Genomic DNA, 23,326 nt, shown 5'->3' with positions numbered 1-23,326 from the left:
CGATCTCGGCTCACTTCAACCTCTGCCTCCCAGGTTCAAGCAATTCTCCTTGCCTCAGCCTCCCAAATAGCTGGAATTACAGGTGCCCGCCACCACACCCGGGTAATTTTTTTTTTGTATTTTTAGTACAGACAGTGTTTCACTATGTTGGCCAGGCTGCTCTCAACTCTTGACCTCGTGATCCGCCCACCTCGGGCTCCCAAAGTGCTGGGATTACAAGCGTGAGCCACCATGCCTGGCTGAAATCTTGATAATTACCAGTTTTCTAGGATATTTGAAACTAGAAGAGAGCCCTAAATAATAAACCGAAAATCTTATTTCAGTTCAGAAGGAAACAGCAAACTATAAGGTAATAAACTGGTCGTATAGTACATATAAATCAATCATGTGCAAATTCAGTCAATGTGACTAAAATCACCAAAGTTTCTCCCCTCATTCTGGCTGTGGACATTAACTGTTAGTATTATTATACAATAATTGTGCTTACTTGACTATTGTAGAGTTCTTCTAGAAGAGCTAAGGATTTAATGGACTTTGATCTGCAAATTTCTTGCTCTGTAAATTGCTGGATAGCTGGATGAACCTTCTGAGTCTGACCCAAACGCAAAAATCCTATTTTAAACTTGGCTAACTTCAAAAGAATATTGTCAACAGCAGAGTGTGTATAGCTGGTCAACAAAACGCTAAAACCACAGGCGTAGAGAATTCTTACCTAATAATGGGTAAGAGAAAAAAGAAAAAACAGCCTTACTTTTAATTCCAGATAATTTTTAACATGTTTATAAATTTAACAAGAACCATATCTAAGAGCTGATTAAAAAAAAAATTATGAAGCCAAAACATTTTACAAAAATTACATGACAATATTATACGTTATTAATAATACATCAATAATACGTCATAGGCCAGGCATGGTGGCTCACGCTCATAATCCCAGCACTTTGGGAGGCGGAGGCAAGTGGATCACTTGAACCCAAAAATTCAAGACTAGCCTGGGCAACAAAGTTAGATCCCATCTCTTTTTTAAAAATTCTTTTTTTAATTAGCCAGGTGAGGTGGTGCACCCCTGTGGTCCCAACTACTTGGGAGGCTAGGGAACGAGGACTGTTTCAGCCCAGGAGGTTGAGGCTGCATGAACTGTGATCATGCCACTGCATTCCAACCTGGTCTCAAATACCAACCCTCCTGACTCAGACTCCCAAAGTGCTGGGATTACAGGCATGATCCACCTCGCCTGGCCCACATAACAAGATTCCGTCTCAAAAAAAAAAAAAAAAGAAAAAAAAAGAAATTTACTGATATGGAAAAAAAAATCCAAGAAAAATCTCTAACTTTTTTTTTTTTTTTCTTTAGGACAGAGCTTTGCTCTTGTTGCCCAGGTTGGAGTGCAATGGCATGATCTCGGCTCACTGCAATCTCCGCCCCTGGATTCAAGTGATTCTCCTGCCTCAGCCTCCCAAGTAAAGCCAGGACTATAGGCGCCTGCCACTACATCCGGCTAATTTTTGTATTTTTAGTAGAGATGGGGTTTCACCGTGTTGGCCAGGCTAGTCTCGAACTCCTGACCTCAAGTGATCTGCCTGCCTCAGCCTCCGAAAGCGCTGGGATTACAGGCGTGAGCCACCACGCCCAGCCTCTAACATCATCTTTAAAGGGAAAGGAAAACATACAGTGATATATATCACATACCACTAACGGAAAGAGATCTTAGAAAATTCTAAATGCAAGAAATCTACAACATGATTACAACTGTTTGTGATTCAGCTTTACTTTTTCTCATGTCATTCTAAAAAGTTCATTTGAAACAATGACAGTTTGAATTAAAATTCAGCCCTTTTGATATTAAATATTACATCCTCTGGACTGAGGAGAAGCTGATACAAATATTTCGTTTCTAAGCAGAAGAATAATAACCTTACGAGAGTACATATCGTAGTTGTTTTTCCTGTCCCAGGCATTCCCACGACGAGTGTGTAGTCTTTTGAAAGAAGTACCTTTTTCATCGCTTGCCTCTGAGGTTTATTCAAACCTACATTTAAATTCAAAAATAATGGGAAAAAGAGTGTTGAATTTCAAAGGAAAAGTTAATTATTTTATCAGAAAAGCAGTCTCTATTCGAGTCTATTCTTCAATACAAAACCATTTCCAAAGAGTCTTGGTCTAAACATTGTAATTGCAAGTCTAATCAAGATATTAGACCACAGTATAAATCAAATAGAAACAAGAAAAATTAATCAAAGCAGACACGGTGATTTTAGCATACCCTTTAGAATGCAGGCAACTGTATCCTTTGCATCATGTGGAAGAACAGAACTAAGGTAGGATATAAACTGAGGTTCACGAAAGTCAATAATTAAATCTCGAAGTTTTTTGCTGAAAAGTGAAAAAGCACTTTTAGTAATATTCCTTAGAAAAGTAGAGTGAAATTCAAATTTGCTCATTGTTACAAACCTGACAAACGTGTTTTCCATCAATTTAGAAAGATTTCCTAATGGGGTCTCTATATCACAATTTTTTTCTTCCTGGTCTAATCTGAACAAAATTGATTCTGGAAGGACCGACAAGTTTCTAAAACAACAAAACAAATATACATGAATGTTTTCTGTTTTGCATAGTCTGTATAAGAAATATGCTGCTATCTGCTAAAATAATAAATGGGCCAGAATAGCTATTAAAATAGCTACCAGTCCTCAGTCACACTTGCCAGTCAAGGACAGCATGAGGCCCTGGATTGGTGGGAAAAGGCAGAGGGAAGGGGAATGTACAAGGCACCAAGGTCAAAGCAATTAATAATTGGGAATCTGCAACATTTGCTGAAAATTCACTTACCCTTGCAATCAAACATGGGTTCACCATCCCCAGAGGGATCCTGAAGGCATTGCTCTTCCCTCCTCTAACCTGGAGTGCAGGTTCTTTTCTGCCACCTTCTCCTGCTCTTCTATCTGTCCCTTAATCCCTGGTATTCCCTAAAATCCCTTCCCTGGTTCATTGTACTACTCTTTCTCATTGTTTTCCCCAGGGTCCCAGGCCCTCACGTACCTCCAAATTCCAAATTTCATCTTTAAGCCTGACCTCACACTCCTCTCCCACCTGGTTCCTCACCCAAGCTTTGGGTTTGGATATTTGGTAGGCAGCGAGATCTCTCCACTTAGCTAAACCCAGGCTATGAAAGCACAGTACATTCAAAGCAGAACTCCTCCTCATCCCTGCTGAACCCGATGCTCCTTCTCTGGTCCTGATCACAATTAATGGTATTTGCATTTGCACTGCTGTCTTGATCCTTCTGTCTCCCTCATTCTCTCCCCAACCCGCATACCCAATCAGTATCCAAAGGTCAGCCAATTTTACTTTCTAAATACTTCTCAAAGTCATTCCATTCTCTCTGCCAACACTACCCTGCCTCAGTTGCCTCTAGCCTGGGTCACTGCAACAGCTTCCAGGTTTGCTTTAGTTTTTCTTCCATTAATTAACTCAGTTCTCTACAATGTAGCCAAAGGAAAATGCAAATCCAACGATTATCCACTCTTCTGTTTAAAACCTTTCAATACATCAGAATAAATAAAATCTAAATTTTTTTTTTTTTTTGAGAGAGGGTCTTGCTCTATTGCCTAGGCTAGTGTGCAGTGGCATGATCATGGCTCATTGCAGCCTTGAACTCCTGGGCTCAAGCAATTATCTCACCTCAGTCCCCTGAGTAGCTGGGACTACACATGTATACTACCACACCTGGCTAATTTTTTAATTTTTTGGAGAGATGGGGGTCTCACTATGTGGCCCAGAATGGCAAACTTTTTAACATGGTATATAAGACATTCTATGACCTGATGTCTCTAATAACTCTCTTCCTTATATTTTATATTCCAGAAATAACGTAATCACCTGCATTTTCCTGAATGCTCCATATCACACTACATCACACCTTTGTGCAACAGGTTTGCCCAGCATAGTATTCTCTTCTCACACTGTTTCACCAGACTAATTTATTAATCCACAGGATGAAAATTCAGAATTAGCTCTTCAAAAAGGCTTCCCTTGGCCAGGGACGGTGGCTCACGCCTGTAATCCCAACACTTCAGGAAGCTGAGGTGGGAGGATCACTTGAGGTCACTGGCCAACATGGTAAAACCCCGTGTCTACTAAAAATATAAAAATTAGTCGGGCATGGTGGCACATGCCTATAATCCCAGCTACTTGGGAAGCTGAGGCAGGAGAATCGCTTGAGCCCAGGAGGCAGAGACTGCAGTGAACTGAGATTGTGCTACTGCACTCCAGCCTGGACAACAGTGAGACTGTCTCCAAAAAAAAAAAAGCCTTCCCTAAGCCTCCTAAAATTGAATTAAATACCTCTCCTCTGTGTTCCTATCAATTTGAACACATATCATATTAGATTGAAAATAAGCTGGGTGTAGTAGCTCACGCCTATAATGCTAGCACTTCAGGAGGCTGAGGCAAAAGGATCATTTGAGCCCACGAGTTCAAGACCAGCCTGGGCAACATCGTGAGATGCCCATCTCTACAAAAAATTGAAAAATTAGCCAGGTATGGTGGCATGCATGTGTGGTCCCAGCTATGCAGGAGGCTGAGGCAGAAGGATTGCTTGATCCCAGGAAGTCCAGGCTGCAGTGAACTGTGACTATGCCACTGTACTCCAGCCTGGGCTGGAGTGAGACCGTGTCTCAAAAAAAAAAAAAAAAAGAAAATATGTATGTCTACACGCAAGACCGTAAATTCCTCAAGGATTTGCAAAGTATTTAATACATGGTAGACGCTAAATAAATACTGCAAAGGATACACAAATCTGAGCAGATAACTGGAATATCGTGGATCACCATCCCATATCATGACATCTAGACAAGGGGTGGTTATGACTCAACTAAGATTACTGATCAGTAGGGAACAAGCCTGGACATTTCCATTACAGTTACTCAGATGTCACTGAGTCCCAATTGCTGACCTCTATCCATTAAGAAATGGTCAGGCATGCCTGTAAGAAATGCTGGAAAACACAATCCAGCTGACTGTGGAAGAAGAGGGAATATGGATTATTAGTGAATTGGATATTGGTCTCTGCCACAATTTTTTTTCTTTAAGACAGGGTCTCACTCTGTCACTCGGGCTACGTGCAGTGCAGAGGTGTGATCTCAGCTCACTGCAGCCTCAATCTCTTTTTTTTTTTTTGAGATTGAGTCTCGCTCTTGTTGTCCAGGCTGGAGTGCAGTAGCGTGATCTCGGCTCACCGAAACCTCTGCTTCCCAGGTTCAAGTGATTCTCCTGCCTCAGCCTCCCAAGTAGCTGGGACTACAGGCACATGCTACCACACCCAGCCAGTTGTTTGTATTTTTAGTAGAAACCGGGTTTCACCATGTTAGCCAGGATGGTCTCAATCTCCTGACCTTGTGATCCGCCCACCTCGGCCTTCCAAAGTGCTGGGATTACAGGCATGAGCCACTACACCCCGCCTACATATTTTTATTTAAACCAGCCACTTTGTTGTAACTGAAATGGGTATACTTATATCACAACTATAAATGGCAAAAATAAACATTTTTATTTAAAAAAGGAGAGAACAAAATAGTAAGTGCCCAGCATGCAAGGAGAAATAAGCATTATAGCTAACACAGGGTGGCATCTATGCTGTCTGCTATACATGTGGTTGTAAGAATTAGATAAGATTACGTCCACATCATCACTATGGAACATAATGTACTAAACAAAACTTTAGCAGTTTGGTAGTTCCTCAAAATGTTAAATGCAAAATTAGCACATGACCCATGCCTAGGTAACTACAAAGAAAATGAAAGAAATGAAAATATGTCTACCTAAAACTATGCATGTGAATGTTCACAGCAATATTCATCATTACAGCAAAAAAGTGGAAACAACTCAAATGTCCATCAGCTGGTGAATGGATGAACAAAATATGGTGTATCTATACAACAGAATATATTCAGCCATAAAAAAAAATGAGGGTCTCATATATGCTAAAACATGAATGAACTTTCCAACATTAGGTTAAGTGAAAGAAGCAAGACACAAAAGGTCACATATTGTATGGTTCCACTTATATCATATATCCAGAATGGATGAATCCATACAGAAACAAAGCCAATTTAGTGGTTGCCAGAGACTTCAGGGAGGAGAGAGTGGGAAGTGACTGCGTAATAGGAATGAGGTTTCCTTTTAGGGTGATAAAAGTGTCTTAGAAATAGACAGAAATGGCCGGGCGCGGTGGCTCAAGCCTGTAATCCCAGCACTTTGGGAGGCCGAGACGGGCGGATCACGAGGTCAGGAGATCGAGACCATCCTGGCTAACATGGTGAAACCCCGTCTCTACTAAAAATACAAAAAACTAGCCGGGCGACCTGGCGGGCGCCTGTAGTCCCAGCTACTCGGGAGGCTGAGGCAGGAGAATGGCGTGAACCCGGGAGGCGGAGCTTGCAGTGAGCTGAGATCCGGCCACTGCACTCCAGCCTGGGCGACAGAGCGAGACTCCATCTCAAAAAAAAAAAAAAAAAAAAAAAAAAAAAAAAAAAAAAAAAAAGAAATAGACAGAAATGATGGCGACACAATATTGGAAATATACTAAACACCACTCAATAACACACATTAAAATGGTTAATGATCAATTTTATGTTATATGAATTTTACCTCAATTTATTTTAAAAAAAAGAATGAAATGCTGATACATGTTATAACATGAAGATGAATTTCAAAAACAGTATCCTGTGTAAAAAAAGTCAGTCACCAAAGACCACATATTGCATGATTCCATTTTTATAAAATGTCCAGAATGGGCAAATCTACAGAGACAGAAAGCAGGTTAGTAGTTGCCTTGGGCTGGGGAAATTGGAGGAAAATGAGAAGCGACTACTAAAGGGTATAGGGCTTCTTCCTTGGGGGTTTCTTTTTGGGGTGATGAAAATACTCAAAGTTGATTGTGGTGATGGCTGCACAACACTGTGAATATAATAAAAACCAGTGAATTGTACATTTTAAATGGATGAACTACACGGATGTGAATTATATATCAATAAAGACATTCTCAAAAAAAAGTAACATTTCATTACCTGTCTAATAAACAAGTTACTGTTGTCGTGTTAATCTCCTTCACATATCCTCTAGACAAAGCAAACAGTGACCTTTCTTCTCCACTTACAATAACTCTGTCACCTGCCAGTAGATTTGTGACTGGTATGGCACCATGTTTACGTTGGAAATTATGTAAATATTGTCCATCACAAATTGTCTTTACATGTTCCGTTCTAATCAGGTGTCCAACGCAACTGCCACTCTTCTCCCTATGAAAAGACCAAAGAGAAAAAACTTCCGTTTATATTTACATACATAAGTATTGTGTCTGCATTTTCCAACAACTTACCTATTCATCTGACTCCCAAAAAGTATTATTGAGGCTGGGTGTGGTGGCTCATGCCTGTAATCCCAACACTTCGGGAGGATGAGGCGGGTAGATTACCTGAGGTCAAAAGTTCAAGACCAGCCTGGCCAACATGGTGAAACCTCATCTCTACTAAAATAAAAAATACAAAAAATTAGCCAGGTGTGGTGGTGCTCGCCTGTAATCCCAGCTACTCAGGAAGCTGAGGCAGGAGAATTACTTGAACCTGGGAGGTGGAAGTTGCAGTGAGCCAAGATCGCGCTATTGCTCAACAACCTGGGCAACAAGAGCAAAACTACATCTCAAAAAAAGAAACAAAAAAATAAAAAAAACTAATATTGAGCCTGTCATTTTTACATTTTCCACAACCTACAGTAAAAATGCTAGAAATGTTAAGTAAACATTCTATTAGTTTCTGGGTTTTTTTGAGACACCCTCCGACCCCTGCCCCGTTCAAGCGATTCTCATGCCTCAGTCTCCTGAGTAGCTGGGATTGCAGGCAGACACCACCATGCCAAGCTAATTTTTTATGTTTTTAGTAGATACAGCGTTTCACCATGTTGGCCAGGCTGCTTTCGAACCCCTGGCCTCAAGTGACCCACAAGACTCAGCCTCCCAAGTTGCTGGGATTACAAGCCTGAGGCACCATGCTCAGCCCTCTATTAGTTTTTCATGAATTGCTCAACAACAGTCTTGAAAAAAGTGTTAGGGAGCACCCTACCTTTGTTGCCCCCACAGGCTGGGATCTCCAAACATGGTGTTTTATTGGCACTTTGACCCCTGAAGGGTAGATACCCCCACTTCTTGAGCTGATACATATAATACGATTACAGAAAACAAAACATAATAACCTGCTCCCAAATGTAATATAAAAAAAATTATAGCCAGGCACAGTGGCTCATGCCTGTAATCTCAGCACTTTGGGAGGCCGAGGTGGGCAGATCATGTGAGGCTGAGAGTTCAACACCAGCCTGACCAACATGGAGAAGCCCTATCCCTACTAAAAATACAAAATTAGCCAGGCATGGTGGTGGGCACTGTAATCCCAGCTATTCAGGAGGCTGAGGCAGGAGAATCACTTGAACCTGGGAGGCGGAAGTTGCGGTGAGCTGAGATCATGCCATTGCACTCCAGCCTGGGCAGCAGAGCAAGAATTCGTCCCCCACAAAAAAAAAAAAAAAAAAAAAAAAAAAAATCATTCTGGAAAGAAAAAAATGAAACTAAAACAACTAAGTTTTACATTAAAAAAATATTGAGGCCGGGTGCGGTGGCTCACACCTGTAATGTCAGCACTTTGGGAGGCCGAGGTGGGCAGATCACATGAGGCTAAGAGTTCAACACCAGCCTGACCAACATGGAGAAGCCCCATCCCTACTAAAAATACAAAATTAGCCAGGCATGGTGGCACATGCCTGTAATCCCAGCTACTTGGGAGGCTGAGGCAGGAGAATCGCTTGAATCTCAGAGGCAGAGGTTGCAGTGAGCCGAGATCGCACCATTGCTCTCCAGCCCGGGGAACAAGAGCAAAACTCTGTTTCAAAAAAAAAAAAAAAAAAATTTGAGGCCAGGTGCAGGGACTAACACTTGTAATCCCAGCACTCTGGGAGGCTGAGGCAACTGGATCACGAGGTCAGGAGAGCAAGACCATCCTGGCTAATACGGTGAAACCCCGTCTCTACTAAAAATACAAAAAAATAGCCAGGTGCCATGGCTCACGCCTGTAATCCCAACACTTTGGGAGGTCGAGGTGGGTGGATCATCTGAGGTCGGGAGTTCAAGACCACCCTGACCAACATGGAGAAACCCTGTCTCTACTAAAAATACAAAATTAGCCAGGTGTGGTGACACATACCTATAATCCCAGCTACTCGGGAGGCTGAGGCAGGAGAATCGCTTGAACCTGGGAGGCAGAGGTTGCATGAGCCGAGACTGTGCCACTGCACTCCAGCCTAGGCGACATTTTTGAGATTCCATCTCAAAAAAAAAAAAAATTTGGCTGGGTGCAGTGGCTCACACCTGTAATCCCAGCACTCTGGGAGGCTGAGGTGGGCAGACTGCTTGAGGCCAGGAGTTCGAGACTAGCCTGGTCAACATGGCAAAATCCTGTCTCTACTAAAAATACAAAAATTAGTAAGGCGTGGTGGCACGTGCCTATAATCACAGCTTCTTGGGAGGCTGAGCATAAGAATTACTAGAACCCAGGAAGCAGAGGTTGCAGTGAGCCGAGACACTCCAGCCTGGGTGACAGAGCAAGACTTTTTTATTATTTGTTTGTTTTTTTTGAGACAGAGTCTCACTCTGTTGACTAGGCTGGATTGCAGTGGCGCAATCTTGGCTCACCGCAAGCTCCGCCTCCCGGGTTCATGGGATTCTCCTGCCTCAGCCTCCGGAGTAGCTGGGACTACAGGCACCCGCCACCATGCCCAGTTAATATTTTGTACCTTTAGTAGAGACAGGGTTTCACTGTGTTAGCCAGCATGGTCTCGAGCTCCTGACCTCATGATCCGCCCCCCTCAGTCTCCCAAAGTGCTGGGATTATAGGCATGAGCCACCGTGCCCGGCCCAGAGCAAGACTTTGTCTAAAAAAACAAAAAAATTTTACTACAAAAGGCCTGAGATTAAAAAAATGAAAGCAATTAAATTTTACATAAATGTTACATATGTATAGTATACTCACTATACATACGCAGTCTATCCACAATTACATAAACTTTCTCCACTGCAATGTTTCCTTGTGTTAAAGTCTAATATTAGGGAAATAATGATCCAATTATTTCTAAAGTCACATCATTAATATTCATTCTGCAAAGAAAAAATGAAGCTAAAGCAATGAAATTTTACATAAAGAAAAATACTATGCAAAGATAAATTCTAGGCCAGGCATAGTGGCTTATACCTATAGTCTCAACACTTTGGGAGGCCAAGATAGGAGGATCACTTGAGCTCAGGAATTTAAGACTGTACTGGGCAACATAGCAAGACCCTGTTTCTACAATAATGTAAAATAAAATAAAACAAAAAAATTACCCATGGCACAGTGGCTCGCAGCTGTAGTATCAGCACTTTGGGTGATCAAGATCACTTGAGGCCAGGAGTTCACGACCAGCCTGGGGCACATAGCAAGACCCCATCTCTAAAAAAAAAGTTAGCCAAGTTTGGTAGTGCACACCTATAGTCCTAGCTACTCAGGTTGAGACAGGAAGACTGTGAACTTTATCCCAGAAGTTCGAGGCTACAGTGATCCATGATTGCACCACTATACTCCAGCCAAGGCAGCAGATTGTGACCCTGTCTCTTTAAAAAAAAAAAAAAATTCTAACTTTACAAGTGACTTATTTTTTTTAAGTGAATCCCACAAGGACTATGAAATGGACCTTTAGAAAATTTGCATCTGTATCAAAAGTTACTGAAAATATAAACATTTAAAATACGAGTATTTAGGCCAGGCAAGGTGGCTCACGCCTGTAATCCCATCACTTTGGGAGGCCGAGGTGGGTGGATCACTAAGCCAGGACTTCAAGACCAGCCTGGCCAAGATGGTGAAACCCCATCTCTACTAAAACTACAAAAATTAGCCGGGTGTGGTGGCAGGCACCTGTAATCCCAGCTACTCGGAGGCTGAGGCAGAAGAATAGCTTGAATCCAGAGAGCAGAGGTTGCAATGAGCTGAGATCGTGCCACTGCACTCCAGTCTGGGTGACAGAGTGAGACTCCATCTCAAAAAAGTTAAAAAAAATTTTTTAAAAAGCGAGTATTTAAAAAATCAAGTTAATGCCACACTAATTTGCATTATACCAATATATACACTATATAACAATTCACTTTAAGATATACTCCAGTTTATCATGTTATCACCAATGAAAAAGTATATACTGAAAACTTTTAACAGGATTTTGAATAATTTTATTTTTTTTTTGAGTTAAGGTCTGGATCTATCACTCATGCTGGAGTGCACTGGTGCGATTTCAGCTCACTGCAACCTTCACCTCTGGCTCAAGCCATCCTCCCACCTCAGCCTAGAACTACAGGCATGCATGCACCACCACACCCAGGTAATTTTTGTATTTTTTGTAGAGACAGGGTTTTTTGTGTTTTTTTTTTGAGACGGAGTCTTGCTCTGTCTCCCAGGCTGAAGAGCAGTGGCGCGATCTTGGCTCACTGCAAGCTCCGCCTCCTGGGTTCACACCATTCTCCTGCCTCAGCCTCCCAAGAAGCTGGAACTACAGGCGCCCACCACCACGCCTGGCTAATTATTTTGTGTTTTTAGTAGAGACGGAGTTTCACCGTGTTCGCCAGGGTGGTCTCGATCTCCTGACCTTGTGATCTGCCCGCCTCGGCCTCCCAAAGTGCTGGGATTACAGGCGTGAGCCACCGCACCCGGCCAAGACAGGGTTTTGCCATGTTGCCCAGGCTGGTCTCAAACTCAAAGCTCAAGCAATCCACCTGCTTCAGCATCCCAAAGTGTTGGGATTACAGGCATGACCCACCACATCGACAAAAGCAATTTTTTTTTTTTTTGAGACAGAGTCTCACTCTGTCACCCAGGCTGGAGTGCAGTGGTGCAATGTTGGTTCACTGTAACATCCGCCTCCCAGGTTCATGCAATTCTCCTGCCTCAGCCTCCCAAGTAGCTGGGATTATAGGCACCTGTCACCACACCCAGCTAATTTTTTGTTTTTGTTTTTTTGAGACAGGTTTGCTCTTGTTGCCCAGGCTGGAGTGCAACGGCATGATCTTGGTTGACTGCAGCCACCACCTCCCAGGTTCAAGCGATTCTCCTGCTTCAGCCTCCAGAGTAGCTGGGATTACAGGCACTCGCCCCCATGCCCGGCTAATTTTTGTATTTTTAGTAAAGACAGGGTTTCGCTATGTTGTCCAGGCTGGTCTCAAACTCTTGACCTCAGGTGATCCACCCACCTCGGCCTCCCAAAGAAAAGTAATTTTTAAAACAGTATTTCTTGGCCGGGCACAGTGGCTCACGCCTGTAATCCCAGCACTTTGGGAGGCCAAGGCGGGCGGATCACGAGGTCAGGAGATCGAGACCACCCTGGCTAACACGGTGAAACTCCGTCTCTACTAAAAACGCAAAAAATTAGCCAGGCGTGTTGGCCGGGCGCGGTGGCTCAAGCCTGTAATCCCAGCACTTTGGGAGGCCGAGACGGGCGGATCACGAGGTCAGGAGATCGAGACCATCCTGGCTAACACGGTGAAACCCTGTCTCTACTAAAAATAAAAAAAAACTAGCCAGGCGAGGTGGCGGGCGCCTGTAGTCCCAGCTACTCCTGAGGCTGAGGCAGGAGAATGGCGTAAACTCGCGGGCAGAGCTTGCAGTGAGCTGAGATCCGGCCACTGCACTCCAGCCCAGGCGACAGAGCAAGACTCCGTCTCAAAAAAAAAAAAAAAAAAAAAAAAAAAATTAGCCAGGCGTGGCGGCGGGCGCCTATAGTCCCAGCTACTTGGGAGACTGAGGCAGGAGAATGGTGTGAACCCGCAGGCGGAGCTTGCAGTGAGCTGAGATCGCGCCACTGCACTGCAGCCTGGGCGACTGAGCAATACTCTGTCTCAAAAAAAAAAAAAGAAAAAAAAAAAAAAAAACAATATTTCTTGAGGCATATCTAGCCTACTGAAACTTTATTATTAACTACCAATCATTGTAGCACATAGGATACACAGGAATGGTGCTCTTCTTAGCAACAACTAAGAGCTATCTGCAGCTGTCATGAATAAATGAAATCACTTAAATTTCATTTATAAATGCTACATAACCTGTATTTGTCATAAATCCCAAATGCCACCTCACTAACTAATCCAAACTACTGAAATCTTACTGTAGTAAATGGACTACTTACATTTCCGAAGCAGGCATTAGCCAGATATTTTGGTGATTCTTTTTATTATCCTTTGATTGTGACTCCAGGGTTAACATTAGACACCAAAGGCTGAAATATTCTAAGTGTGTTTGCTTCAGATGCTGGGTTTCTTCTTCTATTTTGGGCAGCATCACAATTGGGACTGAACTACCATCCATCTGTTGTTCAACTGCTCTAAATATAAAGTTCCAAGTTAGAGATGCTTATAAACCATTTCCCTGGCTGGGTATGAAGTGAGATAATTCCAAAATAAGAACACATATATGATCATCATAACTCATAACCACAGCCCCTAATTTTCCTTAACAGTCATTTCAACATTTTATAAGCCATATGGCTTTTTATAAAACAAAATGTGTAAGAAACTCAATACTGCATTATTTTGCCTTCAGTGACTATCCCCCAAACAACTCAGGTTGGGTATACTCTAATCTTCATTCCCATATGCAACAAGTTTTGGCTTTTAATACAACTTCATTTCTCAAAAATCACAATCTGTACACCCAGCTTAGTGATGTAAGTACACATAAAAACATGGAGAATCATTTGGATTTTGCTTAATACCAGATTAAAATATTTTCTATAGAAACAAACATGCTATAGGACAGCATACAAAACACTGACAATAAACATAAGATTTCAAAGAAATGTGCCCAGACTTCCTATGGTTCGCAGTCCTCTGCCATTAAGAGATCCCTTGAAAAAACACCTTAAAGAGTGTTTATGTGAGGCTGAGCGCAGAGGCTCACGCCTGTAATTCTGGCATTTTGGGAGGCCGAGGTGGGCAGATTGACCGAGCTCAGGAGTTCGAGACCAACCTGGGCAACACGGTGAAACTCCATCTCTATTAAAATACAAAAAATTAGCCAGGAGTGGTGGTGGACACCTGTAGTCCCAGCTACTCAGGAGGCTGAAGCAGGAGAATTGCTTGAACCCGGGAGGAAGAGGCTGCAGTGAGCCAAGATTGCACCACTGCACTTCAGCCCAGGCAACAGAGTGAGACTCTGTCTCAAAAAAAAAAAAGTATTTATGTGAACTTCGGCCTACCACAGTGGCTCAAGCCTAAAATCCCAGCACTTGGGGAGGCCAAGGCAGATCACTTGAGGTCAGGAGTTCAAGACCAGCCTGGCCAACATGGTAAAACCCTATCTCTATTAAAAATACAAAAAATTAGCTGGGCGTAGTGGCTCATGCCTGTAATGCCAGCACTTCAGGAGGCTGAGATGGGTGGATCACCTGAGGTCGGGAGTTCAAGACCAGCCTGACCAACACGGTGAAACCTCTTTTCTACTAAAAATACAAAATTAGCCAGGAATGGTAGCGCATGCCTGTAATCCCAGCTACGCAGGAGGCTGAGGCAGGAGAATCGCTTGAACTGAAGAGGCAGAGGTTGCGGTGAGCCAAGATCGCACCATTGAACTGCAGCGTGGGCAACAAGAGCAAAACTCCGTCTCAAAAAAAAAAAAAAAAGTACTGTTTTTTTTTCCCCCTATTATCTTAATTTTAGAAATAATACACACAAAGGAAAATATAAAGGAAAAATAACAAAAATGATGTTATCAATGCTGGACTGGCCACCAATTTTAAATATATTTAGTTGAGTTCATACTCAACTAGAAATAATGCCTTTGGTAGACAATACTTACCTGCTATAAAGAGCACAGTTGCCAATTTGTGAACAATATTTACAAGTTTTCTCTTCCTCAATTATTTGCGGCAAAGAAGCAAGCTGTGTCTTCTGTCTAGTAGCAGATTTGCTAATACGGTGAAACAATGAGAATGCCATCTGGTTTCTTAGCTTTAATAATTCTATGAAAAAAAGGTTAATGTCTTTTTAAGAATTAAATAAAGTTTATTATGTATTTTTCACTACATATGTAAAACTTTCAGATTTAAAAACATTTCAGGGCCGGGCGCAGTGGATTACGCCTGCAATCTCAATACTTTGGGAGGCCGAGGAGGGCGGATCACCAGAGGTCAGGGGTTCGAGACCAGCCTAACTAACATGGTGAAACCTCGTCTCTACTAAAAATACACAATTAGCCGGGATTGGTGGCGAATGACTGTGTTACAGCTAATCAGGAGGCTGAGGCAGGAGAATCACCTGAACCCGGGAGGCAGAGGTTGCGGTGAGCTGAGATCACACCGTTACACTCCAGCCTGGGTAACAAGAGCAACACTCGGTCTCAAAAAAATAAATAAATAAATAAAAATAAAAACATTTTAAAAAGGAGAAAACAGTATTCATATTTCCCACTATACTAGAATAACAACATTTTGGTACATTTCCTTTAAGTTTCTGTTCACTTTATAAGTTCTTTAAACTATGTATTTCATAACTAGTAAGCATTGTGAAGTTGGTATTAGCTGAATGCTGAGGATAAATACAGCTATCTAGAATATCTTTCTTTAATATAAAATAGAAAGTTTGAAATAAAGTTTTGCATAATAAAATTTTAAAAGATTAATAATGTTGGCCGGGCACGGTGGCTCAAGCCTGTAATCCCAGCACTTTGGGAGGCCGAGACGGGCAGATCACGAGGTCACGAGATCAAGACCATCCTGGCTCACATGGTGAAACACCGTCTCTACTAAAAAATACAAAAAACTAGCCGGGCGAGGTGGCGGGCGCCTGTAGTCCCAGCTACTCAGGAGGCTGAGGCAGGAGAATGGCATAAACCTGGGAGGCGGAGCTTGCAGTGAGCTGAGATCCGGCCACTGCACTCCAGCCTGGGTGACAGAGCGAGACTCCGCCTCAAAAAAAAAAAAAAAAAAAAAAAGATTAATAATGTTTTCAACTATGGAGTATATTATTAAAATTCTTTTTAAAAAATACCACAATTAGCCAGGTACAGTGGCTCATGCCTATAATCCCGGCACTTTCGGAGACCAAGGCAGGCAGATCACTTGAGGCCAAGAGTTCAAGACCAGCCTGGCCAACATGGCGAAACCCCATCTCTACTAAAAGTATAATTAGCCAGGCATGGTGGCACATGCCTGTAATCCCAGCTATTCAAGAGACTGAGGCAGGAGAATTGCTTCAATCCAGAAGGTAGAGGTTGCAGTGAGAAAAGATTGTGCCACTTCACTCCAGCCTGGGCAACAGAGTGAGACTCTATCTCAAAAACCAAAAACAAAAATACACACATACAAAACAACAACAACAAAAAACCCACAGCTACAAATTATAACCTAGTAAGTACTGTGAGTAGATTGTCAGGTATAAATATGTATCACCAGAAGCTGAAGTGGGGGGTGGGCAAAGAAGTACAACTAAAAGAAAACAGCTCAACCTCTTTTATCTAGACGGTTGGCAGGCACAGGGTACATCTGACCAGTCTTGAGGTAGAGAAGCAAGCCAGCCTCTGGATCAGCTCTTCTCTCTTGGCTTAGGAGAGTGTACAGAACAACCTGTGCAAACATTGACATTTGCTCAAACAAAACTATAACTTCTTGTATTTCCCTACATTGTCTTGCAACCAACACATAATTTTAAAGTCAAAAGATCAATAAAGCTATTTCTCTTTAAAAAGTAACATGAGGCCGGGCACGGTGGCTCAAGCCTGTAATCCCAGCACTTTGGGAGGCCGAGACGGGCGGATCACGAGTTCACGAGATCGAGACCATCCTGGCTAACACAGTGAAACCCCATCTCTACTAAAAAAATACAAAAAACTAGCCGGGCGAGATGGCGGCCGCCTGTAGTCCCAGCTACTCGGGAGGCTGAGGCAGGAGAATGGCGTGAACCCGGGAGGCGGAGCTTGCAGTGAGCTGAGATCCGGCCACTGCACTCCAGTCCGGGCGACAGAGCGAGACTCCGCCTCAAAAAAAAAAAAAAAAAAAAAAAAGGTAACATGAGTCAAACTGGTAAAGATAACATGACAAATTTGATGTCAAACATTTAATCTAGGCCAGGCATGATGGCTCAGGCCTGCAATCCCAACACTTCAGGAGGCCAAGGCAGGAGGATCACTTGCGCCCAGGAGTTTGAGACCAGCCTGGGCAATATAGTAAGACCAACTGATGGTCGTTATGTTAAGTAAAAAAAGCCAGACACAGAAAACTTCATATGTTCTCATTTACTTGTGGGAGCAAAACATTAAAACAATTGAATTCATGGAGACAGATAGTAGAAGGTTGGTTACCAGAGGCTGGGAATGATAGTGAGGGTGGTCAGGGGGAGAAGTGGGGGTGGTTAATGGGTACCAAAAAAAAAAGAGTAATGAATAAGACTTAGTATTTGCTAGCACAACAGAGTGACTATAGTCAAAAATAATTTAACTGTGCATTTTTAAATCACTAAAGGAGTATAACTGGGTTATTTGTAACACAGATAATAAATGTTTGAGGGGATAGATACCCCATTTACCATTATACAATTACTACATATTGCATGCCTGTATTAAAATATCTCATGTAATCCATGAATGTATACACCTACTAAGTGCCAACAAAAATTTAAAAGCATAAAAACAAAAACATAGTGAGACCCCCATTTCTACAAAAAGAGATGTATGTAGAAAAATTTAAAAATTAGCCAGGCACGGCTGGGTGTGGTGGTTCATGACGAAACTCTCAGCACTTTGGAAGGCCGAGGCGGGCAGATTACTTGAGCTCAGGAGTTCGAGACCAGCCTGGCCAACATAGTGAAACCCTGTCTCCACTAAAAATACAAAAATTAGCCAGGTATGATGGCACATGCTTGTAATCCAGTTACTTGAGAGGCTAAGGCAGGAGAATTGCTTGAACCCGGGAGGCAGAGATTGTAGTGAGTCAAGATCGCACCACTGCACTCCAGCCTGGGAGACAGAAGGAGACTACCTCTCCAAAAAAAAAAAGTTAGCCGGGCATGGTGATGTGCGCCCATAGTCCCAGCTACTCAGGAGGCTGAGGTGGGAGGATTGATTGACCCTGAGAAGTAAAGGCTGCAGTGAGCCGAGATCGTGCATTCCAGCCTGTAACAGAGGGAGACTGTCTTAAAAAAAAATAAAAATTTAATTTACACAAAACAAACATAGTTCTGTTTCTCAGTTTTACTTGGATAACCAAGAATCCTATAGAGAATTTTCTTAGAAAGCAAGTATTTAGATATCCAATAAATTGAAGAAGGAAATTAATGAAACTATGATTTACATTTTGAAGTTAACAGTCTGTAGACACTATTTTCTCCATTTAAAATAAATGAACCAAAACAAAAATGACTATCATTTACATGATAGCTACTATGACAAATAATACTAACTCTACAGAGTTTGTTTCTCCAGAGTATGAAATGTCATTAACCACCTTAGGTTTCATGAAATTCTTGGGAGAAACCATCTAAGACAAGTTAAAAATAGTCCTTTTAGCTCATGTAACAGCTTTAGCTGAAAGTCAACATAGCAAGACCCCATCTAAAAAAAAAAACTTACTTAAACCTTTTCTTATTATCAAAATTAAAAAGTCAAATCTTTTAAGCAGGGACCCTTGTTTTTTTCCTTATACCTAACATAATAATGAACTATCATAATTAATTTTTCAATGTCTTGTCTCTTGCATAATAAATATGCAATATAAATTCCAATTTTTTAAGCCTTGTTCTAGCAAATTTCCTCATTTTTTTAATACAAGAATTACTACTTTATTATTAAAATTTTCTTGCACTTCTTGCAAAAATAAAATCTCCAACTGAACAAAATTAAATACAGTAATATTCTTTACCTTGAAGCAACGGCGAATTAGAGCAACAATCTCAATGGAAAAAAGTCTTGGAATCTAGATCACTTAAGATATTGAAATGCTTTTATTTATTTTTTTTTTTAGATGGAGTCTGGCTCTGTCACCCAGGCTGGAGTGCAGTGGCACGATCTCAGCTCACTACCACCTCTGCCTCCCTGGTTTGAGCATTCTCAGCCTCCCGAGTAGCTGGGACCACAGGCACATGTCACCACACCCACCTAATTTTTTTTTTTTTTTTTAGTAGAGATGGGGTTTCACCATGTTGGCAAGGTTGGTCTCAAACTCCTGACCTCAAGTGATCTACCCACCTCGGCCTTCCAAAGTGCCGGGATTACAGGCGTAAGCCACTGTGCAGGTCTAAATGCTTTTATATTTAGCTCCTGTTTAGCATTATAAAGTGATTTCATTCAAACTTGTGATTTTAAAAATCAATTTAAAAGTTTCAGTCTCATATACACAAAACACATTCCTTCTAATCTTTGACTTCAAAAACAGCCTTTCTTCTATTGGCATAATTTTCCTTTCTCAAGAGGGTTGTAATTTAGCCAAGCATTTAAGTTTGTAATTTCAGTTATTTCTCTATTATCAAAGTAAAAATTTCAAGTCTTTAAAAAGGGGAAACATTTTTTCTTCCACTTCCAACATCTACACAAAATCTAATAATAGGTGAAACAGTTACCCTACTTTTCATTCCCAAATGTAAAGTTCTTGTGAAAACCTTCAATATTTGGTACACAATTAATAGCAAAAAGCTGGGTGCAGTGGCTCATGCCTGTAATTCCAGAACTTTGGGAGGCCGAGGTGGGAGTATCATGTGAGGTCACGAGTTCAAGACCAGGCTGGACAACAGGGCAAAACTCGATTTCTACAAAAAATACAAAAATTAGTCAGGCATAAGGCCAGCATGGTGGCGCACACCTGTAATCCCAGCACTTTGGGAGGTTGAGGAAGGCAGATCACAAGGTCAGGAGTTCAAGACCAGCCTGGCCAACATAGTGAAACCCATCTCTACTAAAAATACAAAAAATTAGCTGTGCATGGTAGCAGGGGCCTGTAATCCCAGCTACTCAGGAGGCTGAGGCAGGAGAATCGCTTGAACCGGGGAGGCAGAGGTTGCAATGAGCTGAGATCGCGCCACTGCACTCCAGCCTGGGCAACAGTGCGAGACTCAGTCTCAAAAAAAAAAAAATTAGACGTAGTGGTGTGCACCTCTAGTCCCGGCTACTTGGGAGGCTCAGGTGGAAAGATGGCTTGAGTCTGGGTGGCGGAGGTTGCAAAGCTAAGATCGAGCCACTGCACTCCAGCCTAGGTGACAGAACCAAACCTTGTCTCAGAAAAAAAGAAAAAAAGAAGAGAAAGACAGACTTTTTCTTTTCTTTTTTTTGAGACAAAGTCTCCCTCTGTCACCCAGGCTGCCCGGCTGGAGTGCAGTGCCACAACCTCAGCTCACTGCAACCTCTGCGTCCCAGGTGGTTCAAGCGATTCTCCTGCCTCAGCCTCCCAAATAGCTGGGATTACAGGCACCCGCTGCCACACCTGGCTATTTTTTGTATTTTTAGCACAGACAGGGTTTCTCCATTAGCCAGGCTGGTCTCAAACTCCTGACCTCAGGTGATCCGCCCGCCTCGGCCTCCCAAAGTGTTGGGTTACAGTCATGAGCCAACGCGCCCAGCCTGCAAGAAAGATTTAATAGAGAAAGTCTCTCTAATATCTGATTATACAAGTCAGTATTTTGAACCTTATTTTATATATATTCAAATAATATGCAAAATTGTAAGGGCAATGGAAATTTAAGTTATATTATCAACTCTTGTTTTATTATTTATTCCCTTAGCAAATATTATATCATTAAAATATAATAATGTTACTATCTTTTAGTTTTATCTTTGCTGATTTAAAAGCTTCTATGGGCCGGGCGCGGTGGCTCACGCCTGTAATCCCAGCACTTTGGGAGGCCGAGGCAGGCAGATCACCTGAGGTCAGGAGTTCAAGACCAGCCTGACCAGCATGGAGAAACCCCATCTCTACTAAAAACACATAATTAGCCAGGTGTGGTGGCTCATGCCTGTAATCCCAGCTACTCGGGAGGCTGAAGCAAGAGAATCGCTGGAACCCAGGAGGCAGAGGTAGCGGAGAGCCGAGATCGCGCCATTGGACTCCAGCCTAGACAACAAGAGTGCAACTCCATCTCAAAATAAATAAATAAATAAAACAAAATAAAAAAATAAAAGCTTCTACAGGCCAGGCTTGGTGGCTCACGCCTGCAATCCTAGCACTTTGGGAGGCCAAGGCAGATGGATTGCCTGAGCTCAGGAGTTTGATAGCAGCCTGGGCAATATGGTGAAACCCCATCTCTACTAAAATACAAAAAAATTAGCTGGGCATGGCGGTCTATGCCTGTAGTACCAGCTACTTGGGAGGCTGATGCAGGAGAATCACCTGAACCTAGGAGGTGGAGGTTGCAGTGAGCCGAGATCCGTCACTGCACTCCAGCCTGGGAGACAAAGCAAGACTCCATCTCAAAAATAAAAAATAAAAAAGTTTCTATGAAGACATACTACAGATAGCCAGAGCAGAGATCGGCAGAGGGGATAACGATAATCAGAAAATAAAACACAACTTAGTGTTAATTGATTTGTTAAATCACTATAATTAATGTAAATTAAAAATAACTTGAAGGACAACAGAAAATTGTTTATCAAGGAGAAATATATTTTTTTTTTCTTTTTGAGATGGAGTCTTGCTCTGTCACCCAGGCAGGAGTGCAGTGGCGCAATCTCGGCTCACTGCAAGCTCCGCCTCCCAGGTTCACGCCATTCTCCTGCCTCAGCCTCCCGAGTAGCTGGGACTACAGGCGCCCACCACCTCGCCCGGCTAGTTTTTTGTATTTTTAGTAGAGACGGGGTTTCACTGTGTTAGCCAAGATGGTCTCGATCTCCTGACCTCATGATCCACCCACCTCGGCCTCCCAAAGTGCTGGGAATCACAGGCGTGAGCCACTGCACCTGGCCAATTTTTGTTTTGTTTTGTTTTTATGAGACAGAGTCTCGCTCTGTCACCCGGGCTAGAGTGCAGTAGCGCGATCTCGGTTCACTGTAACCTCCACCTCCTGGGTTCAAGCGGTTCTCCTGCCTCCATCTCCCAAGGAGCTGGGACTACAGGCGTGTGCCACTACCCCAGCTAATTTTTGTATTTTTAGTAGAGAAGAGGTTTCACTATGTTGGTTGGCCAGGATGGTCTCGACCTCTTGACCTTGTGATCCTCTTGCCTCGGCGTCCCAAAGTGCTGGGATTACAGGCGTGAGCCACCATAATTTTTTAAATAATTTTTTTTTTTTTTTTTTTTTTGAGACGGATTCTCACTGTCGCCTAGGCTGGAATGCAGAGGTGTGATCTCGGCTCACTGCAACCCCCGCCTCCTGGGTTCAAGTGATCCTCCTACCTCAGCCTACAGAGTAGCTGGGACTACAATCATGAGTCACCATGCCTGGCTAATTTTTGTATTTTATAATAGAGAAGGGGTTTCACCATGGTGGCTAGGCTGGTCTCCAACTCTTGACCTAGTGATCCGCCCGCCTCGGCCTCCCAAAGTGCTGGGATTACAGGCGTGAGCCACCGCGCCCGGCTAAATAACTTTTTTGTAAAGATGGACTCTCACTCTGTCACCCAGGCTGGAGTGCAGTGGTGTAATCTCGGCTCACTGCAATCTCTGCCTCCTGGATTTAAGTGATTCTCCTGCCTCAGCCTTGGGGATTACAGGCACACACCACCACGCCCAGCTAGTTTTCGTATTTTCAGTAGAGAGAGGGTTTCACCATGTTGGCCACGCTGGTCTTAAACTCCTGACCTCAAGTGATGTGCCCGCCTCAGCCTCCCAAAGTGCTGGGATTACAGAGGTGAGCTACCACGCCTGGCCTAAAATAATTTTTAAAACTTGAATTTAACATAATGGTAAGACAGATCTCTGTATTTCATCTCAGATAAAAATCAATATAAAATCACATAAAGGTTGGAAATAAAAGAATAAATTTACATCAATTTTTCTTTCTTTTTTTTTTTGAGACAGAGTTTCACTCCTGTTGCCCAGGCTAGAGTGCAATGGCACGATCTCAGCTCACCGCAACCTCTGCCTCCCGAGTTCAAATGATTCTCCTGCCCCAGCCTCCCAAGTAGCTGGGATTAACAGGCATGCGCCACCACGTCCGGCTAATTTTGTATCTTTTCTTTTCTTTTGAATCAGGGTCTTGTTCTTTTGCCCAGCCGGAAGTGCTGTGGTGCAATCATGGCTCACTACAGCCTCAACCTTCTGGGATCAAGCTATCCTCCGGCCTCAGACTCCCGAG

General features: G+C 42.7%; 1 protein-coding gene across 2 annotated transcripts in view; it reads right to left on the bottom strand.

The window, feature by feature from the left end:
• DNA2 (DNA replication helicase/nuclease 2) overlaps window positions 1–23,326 on the bottom strand; it is a 65,256-nt gene that overhangs the window by 17,227 nt on the left and 24,703 nt on the right. For both annotated transcript variants that reach the window (XM_030941536.1, XM_010375235.2), the window contains 8 exons: window positions 16,560–16,677; window positions 14,913–15,075; window positions 13,246–13,440; window positions 7,068–7,298; window positions 2,452–2,568; window positions 2,264–2,373; window positions 1,920–2,029; window positions 488–712 (listed from right to left, as the gene is read on the bottom strand). In XM_030941536.1, the coding sequence (XP_030797396.1) occupies window positions 488–712; window positions 1,920–2,029; window positions 2,264–2,373; window positions 2,452–2,568; window positions 7,068–7,298; window positions 13,246–13,440; window positions 14,913–15,075; window positions 16,560–16,677 (1,269 nt within the window). The remainder of the gene's footprint in view (window positions 1–487; window positions 713–1,919; window positions 2,030–2,263; window positions 2,374–2,451; window positions 2,569–7,067; window positions 7,299–13,245; window positions 13,441–14,912; window positions 15,076–16,559; window positions 16,678–23,326) is intronic.

The sequence above is a fragment of the Rhinopithecus roxellana genome, chromosome 11, assembly GCF_007565055.1.
Source record: "Rhinopithecus roxellana isolate Shanxi Qingling chromosome 11, ASM756505v1, whole genome shotgun sequence".
Classification (NCBI taxonomy): domain Eukaryota; kingdom Metazoa; phylum Chordata; class Mammalia; order Primates; family Cercopithecidae; genus Rhinopithecus; species Rhinopithecus roxellana.
This window is presented reverse-complemented; position numbering and strand designations above follow the sequence as displayed.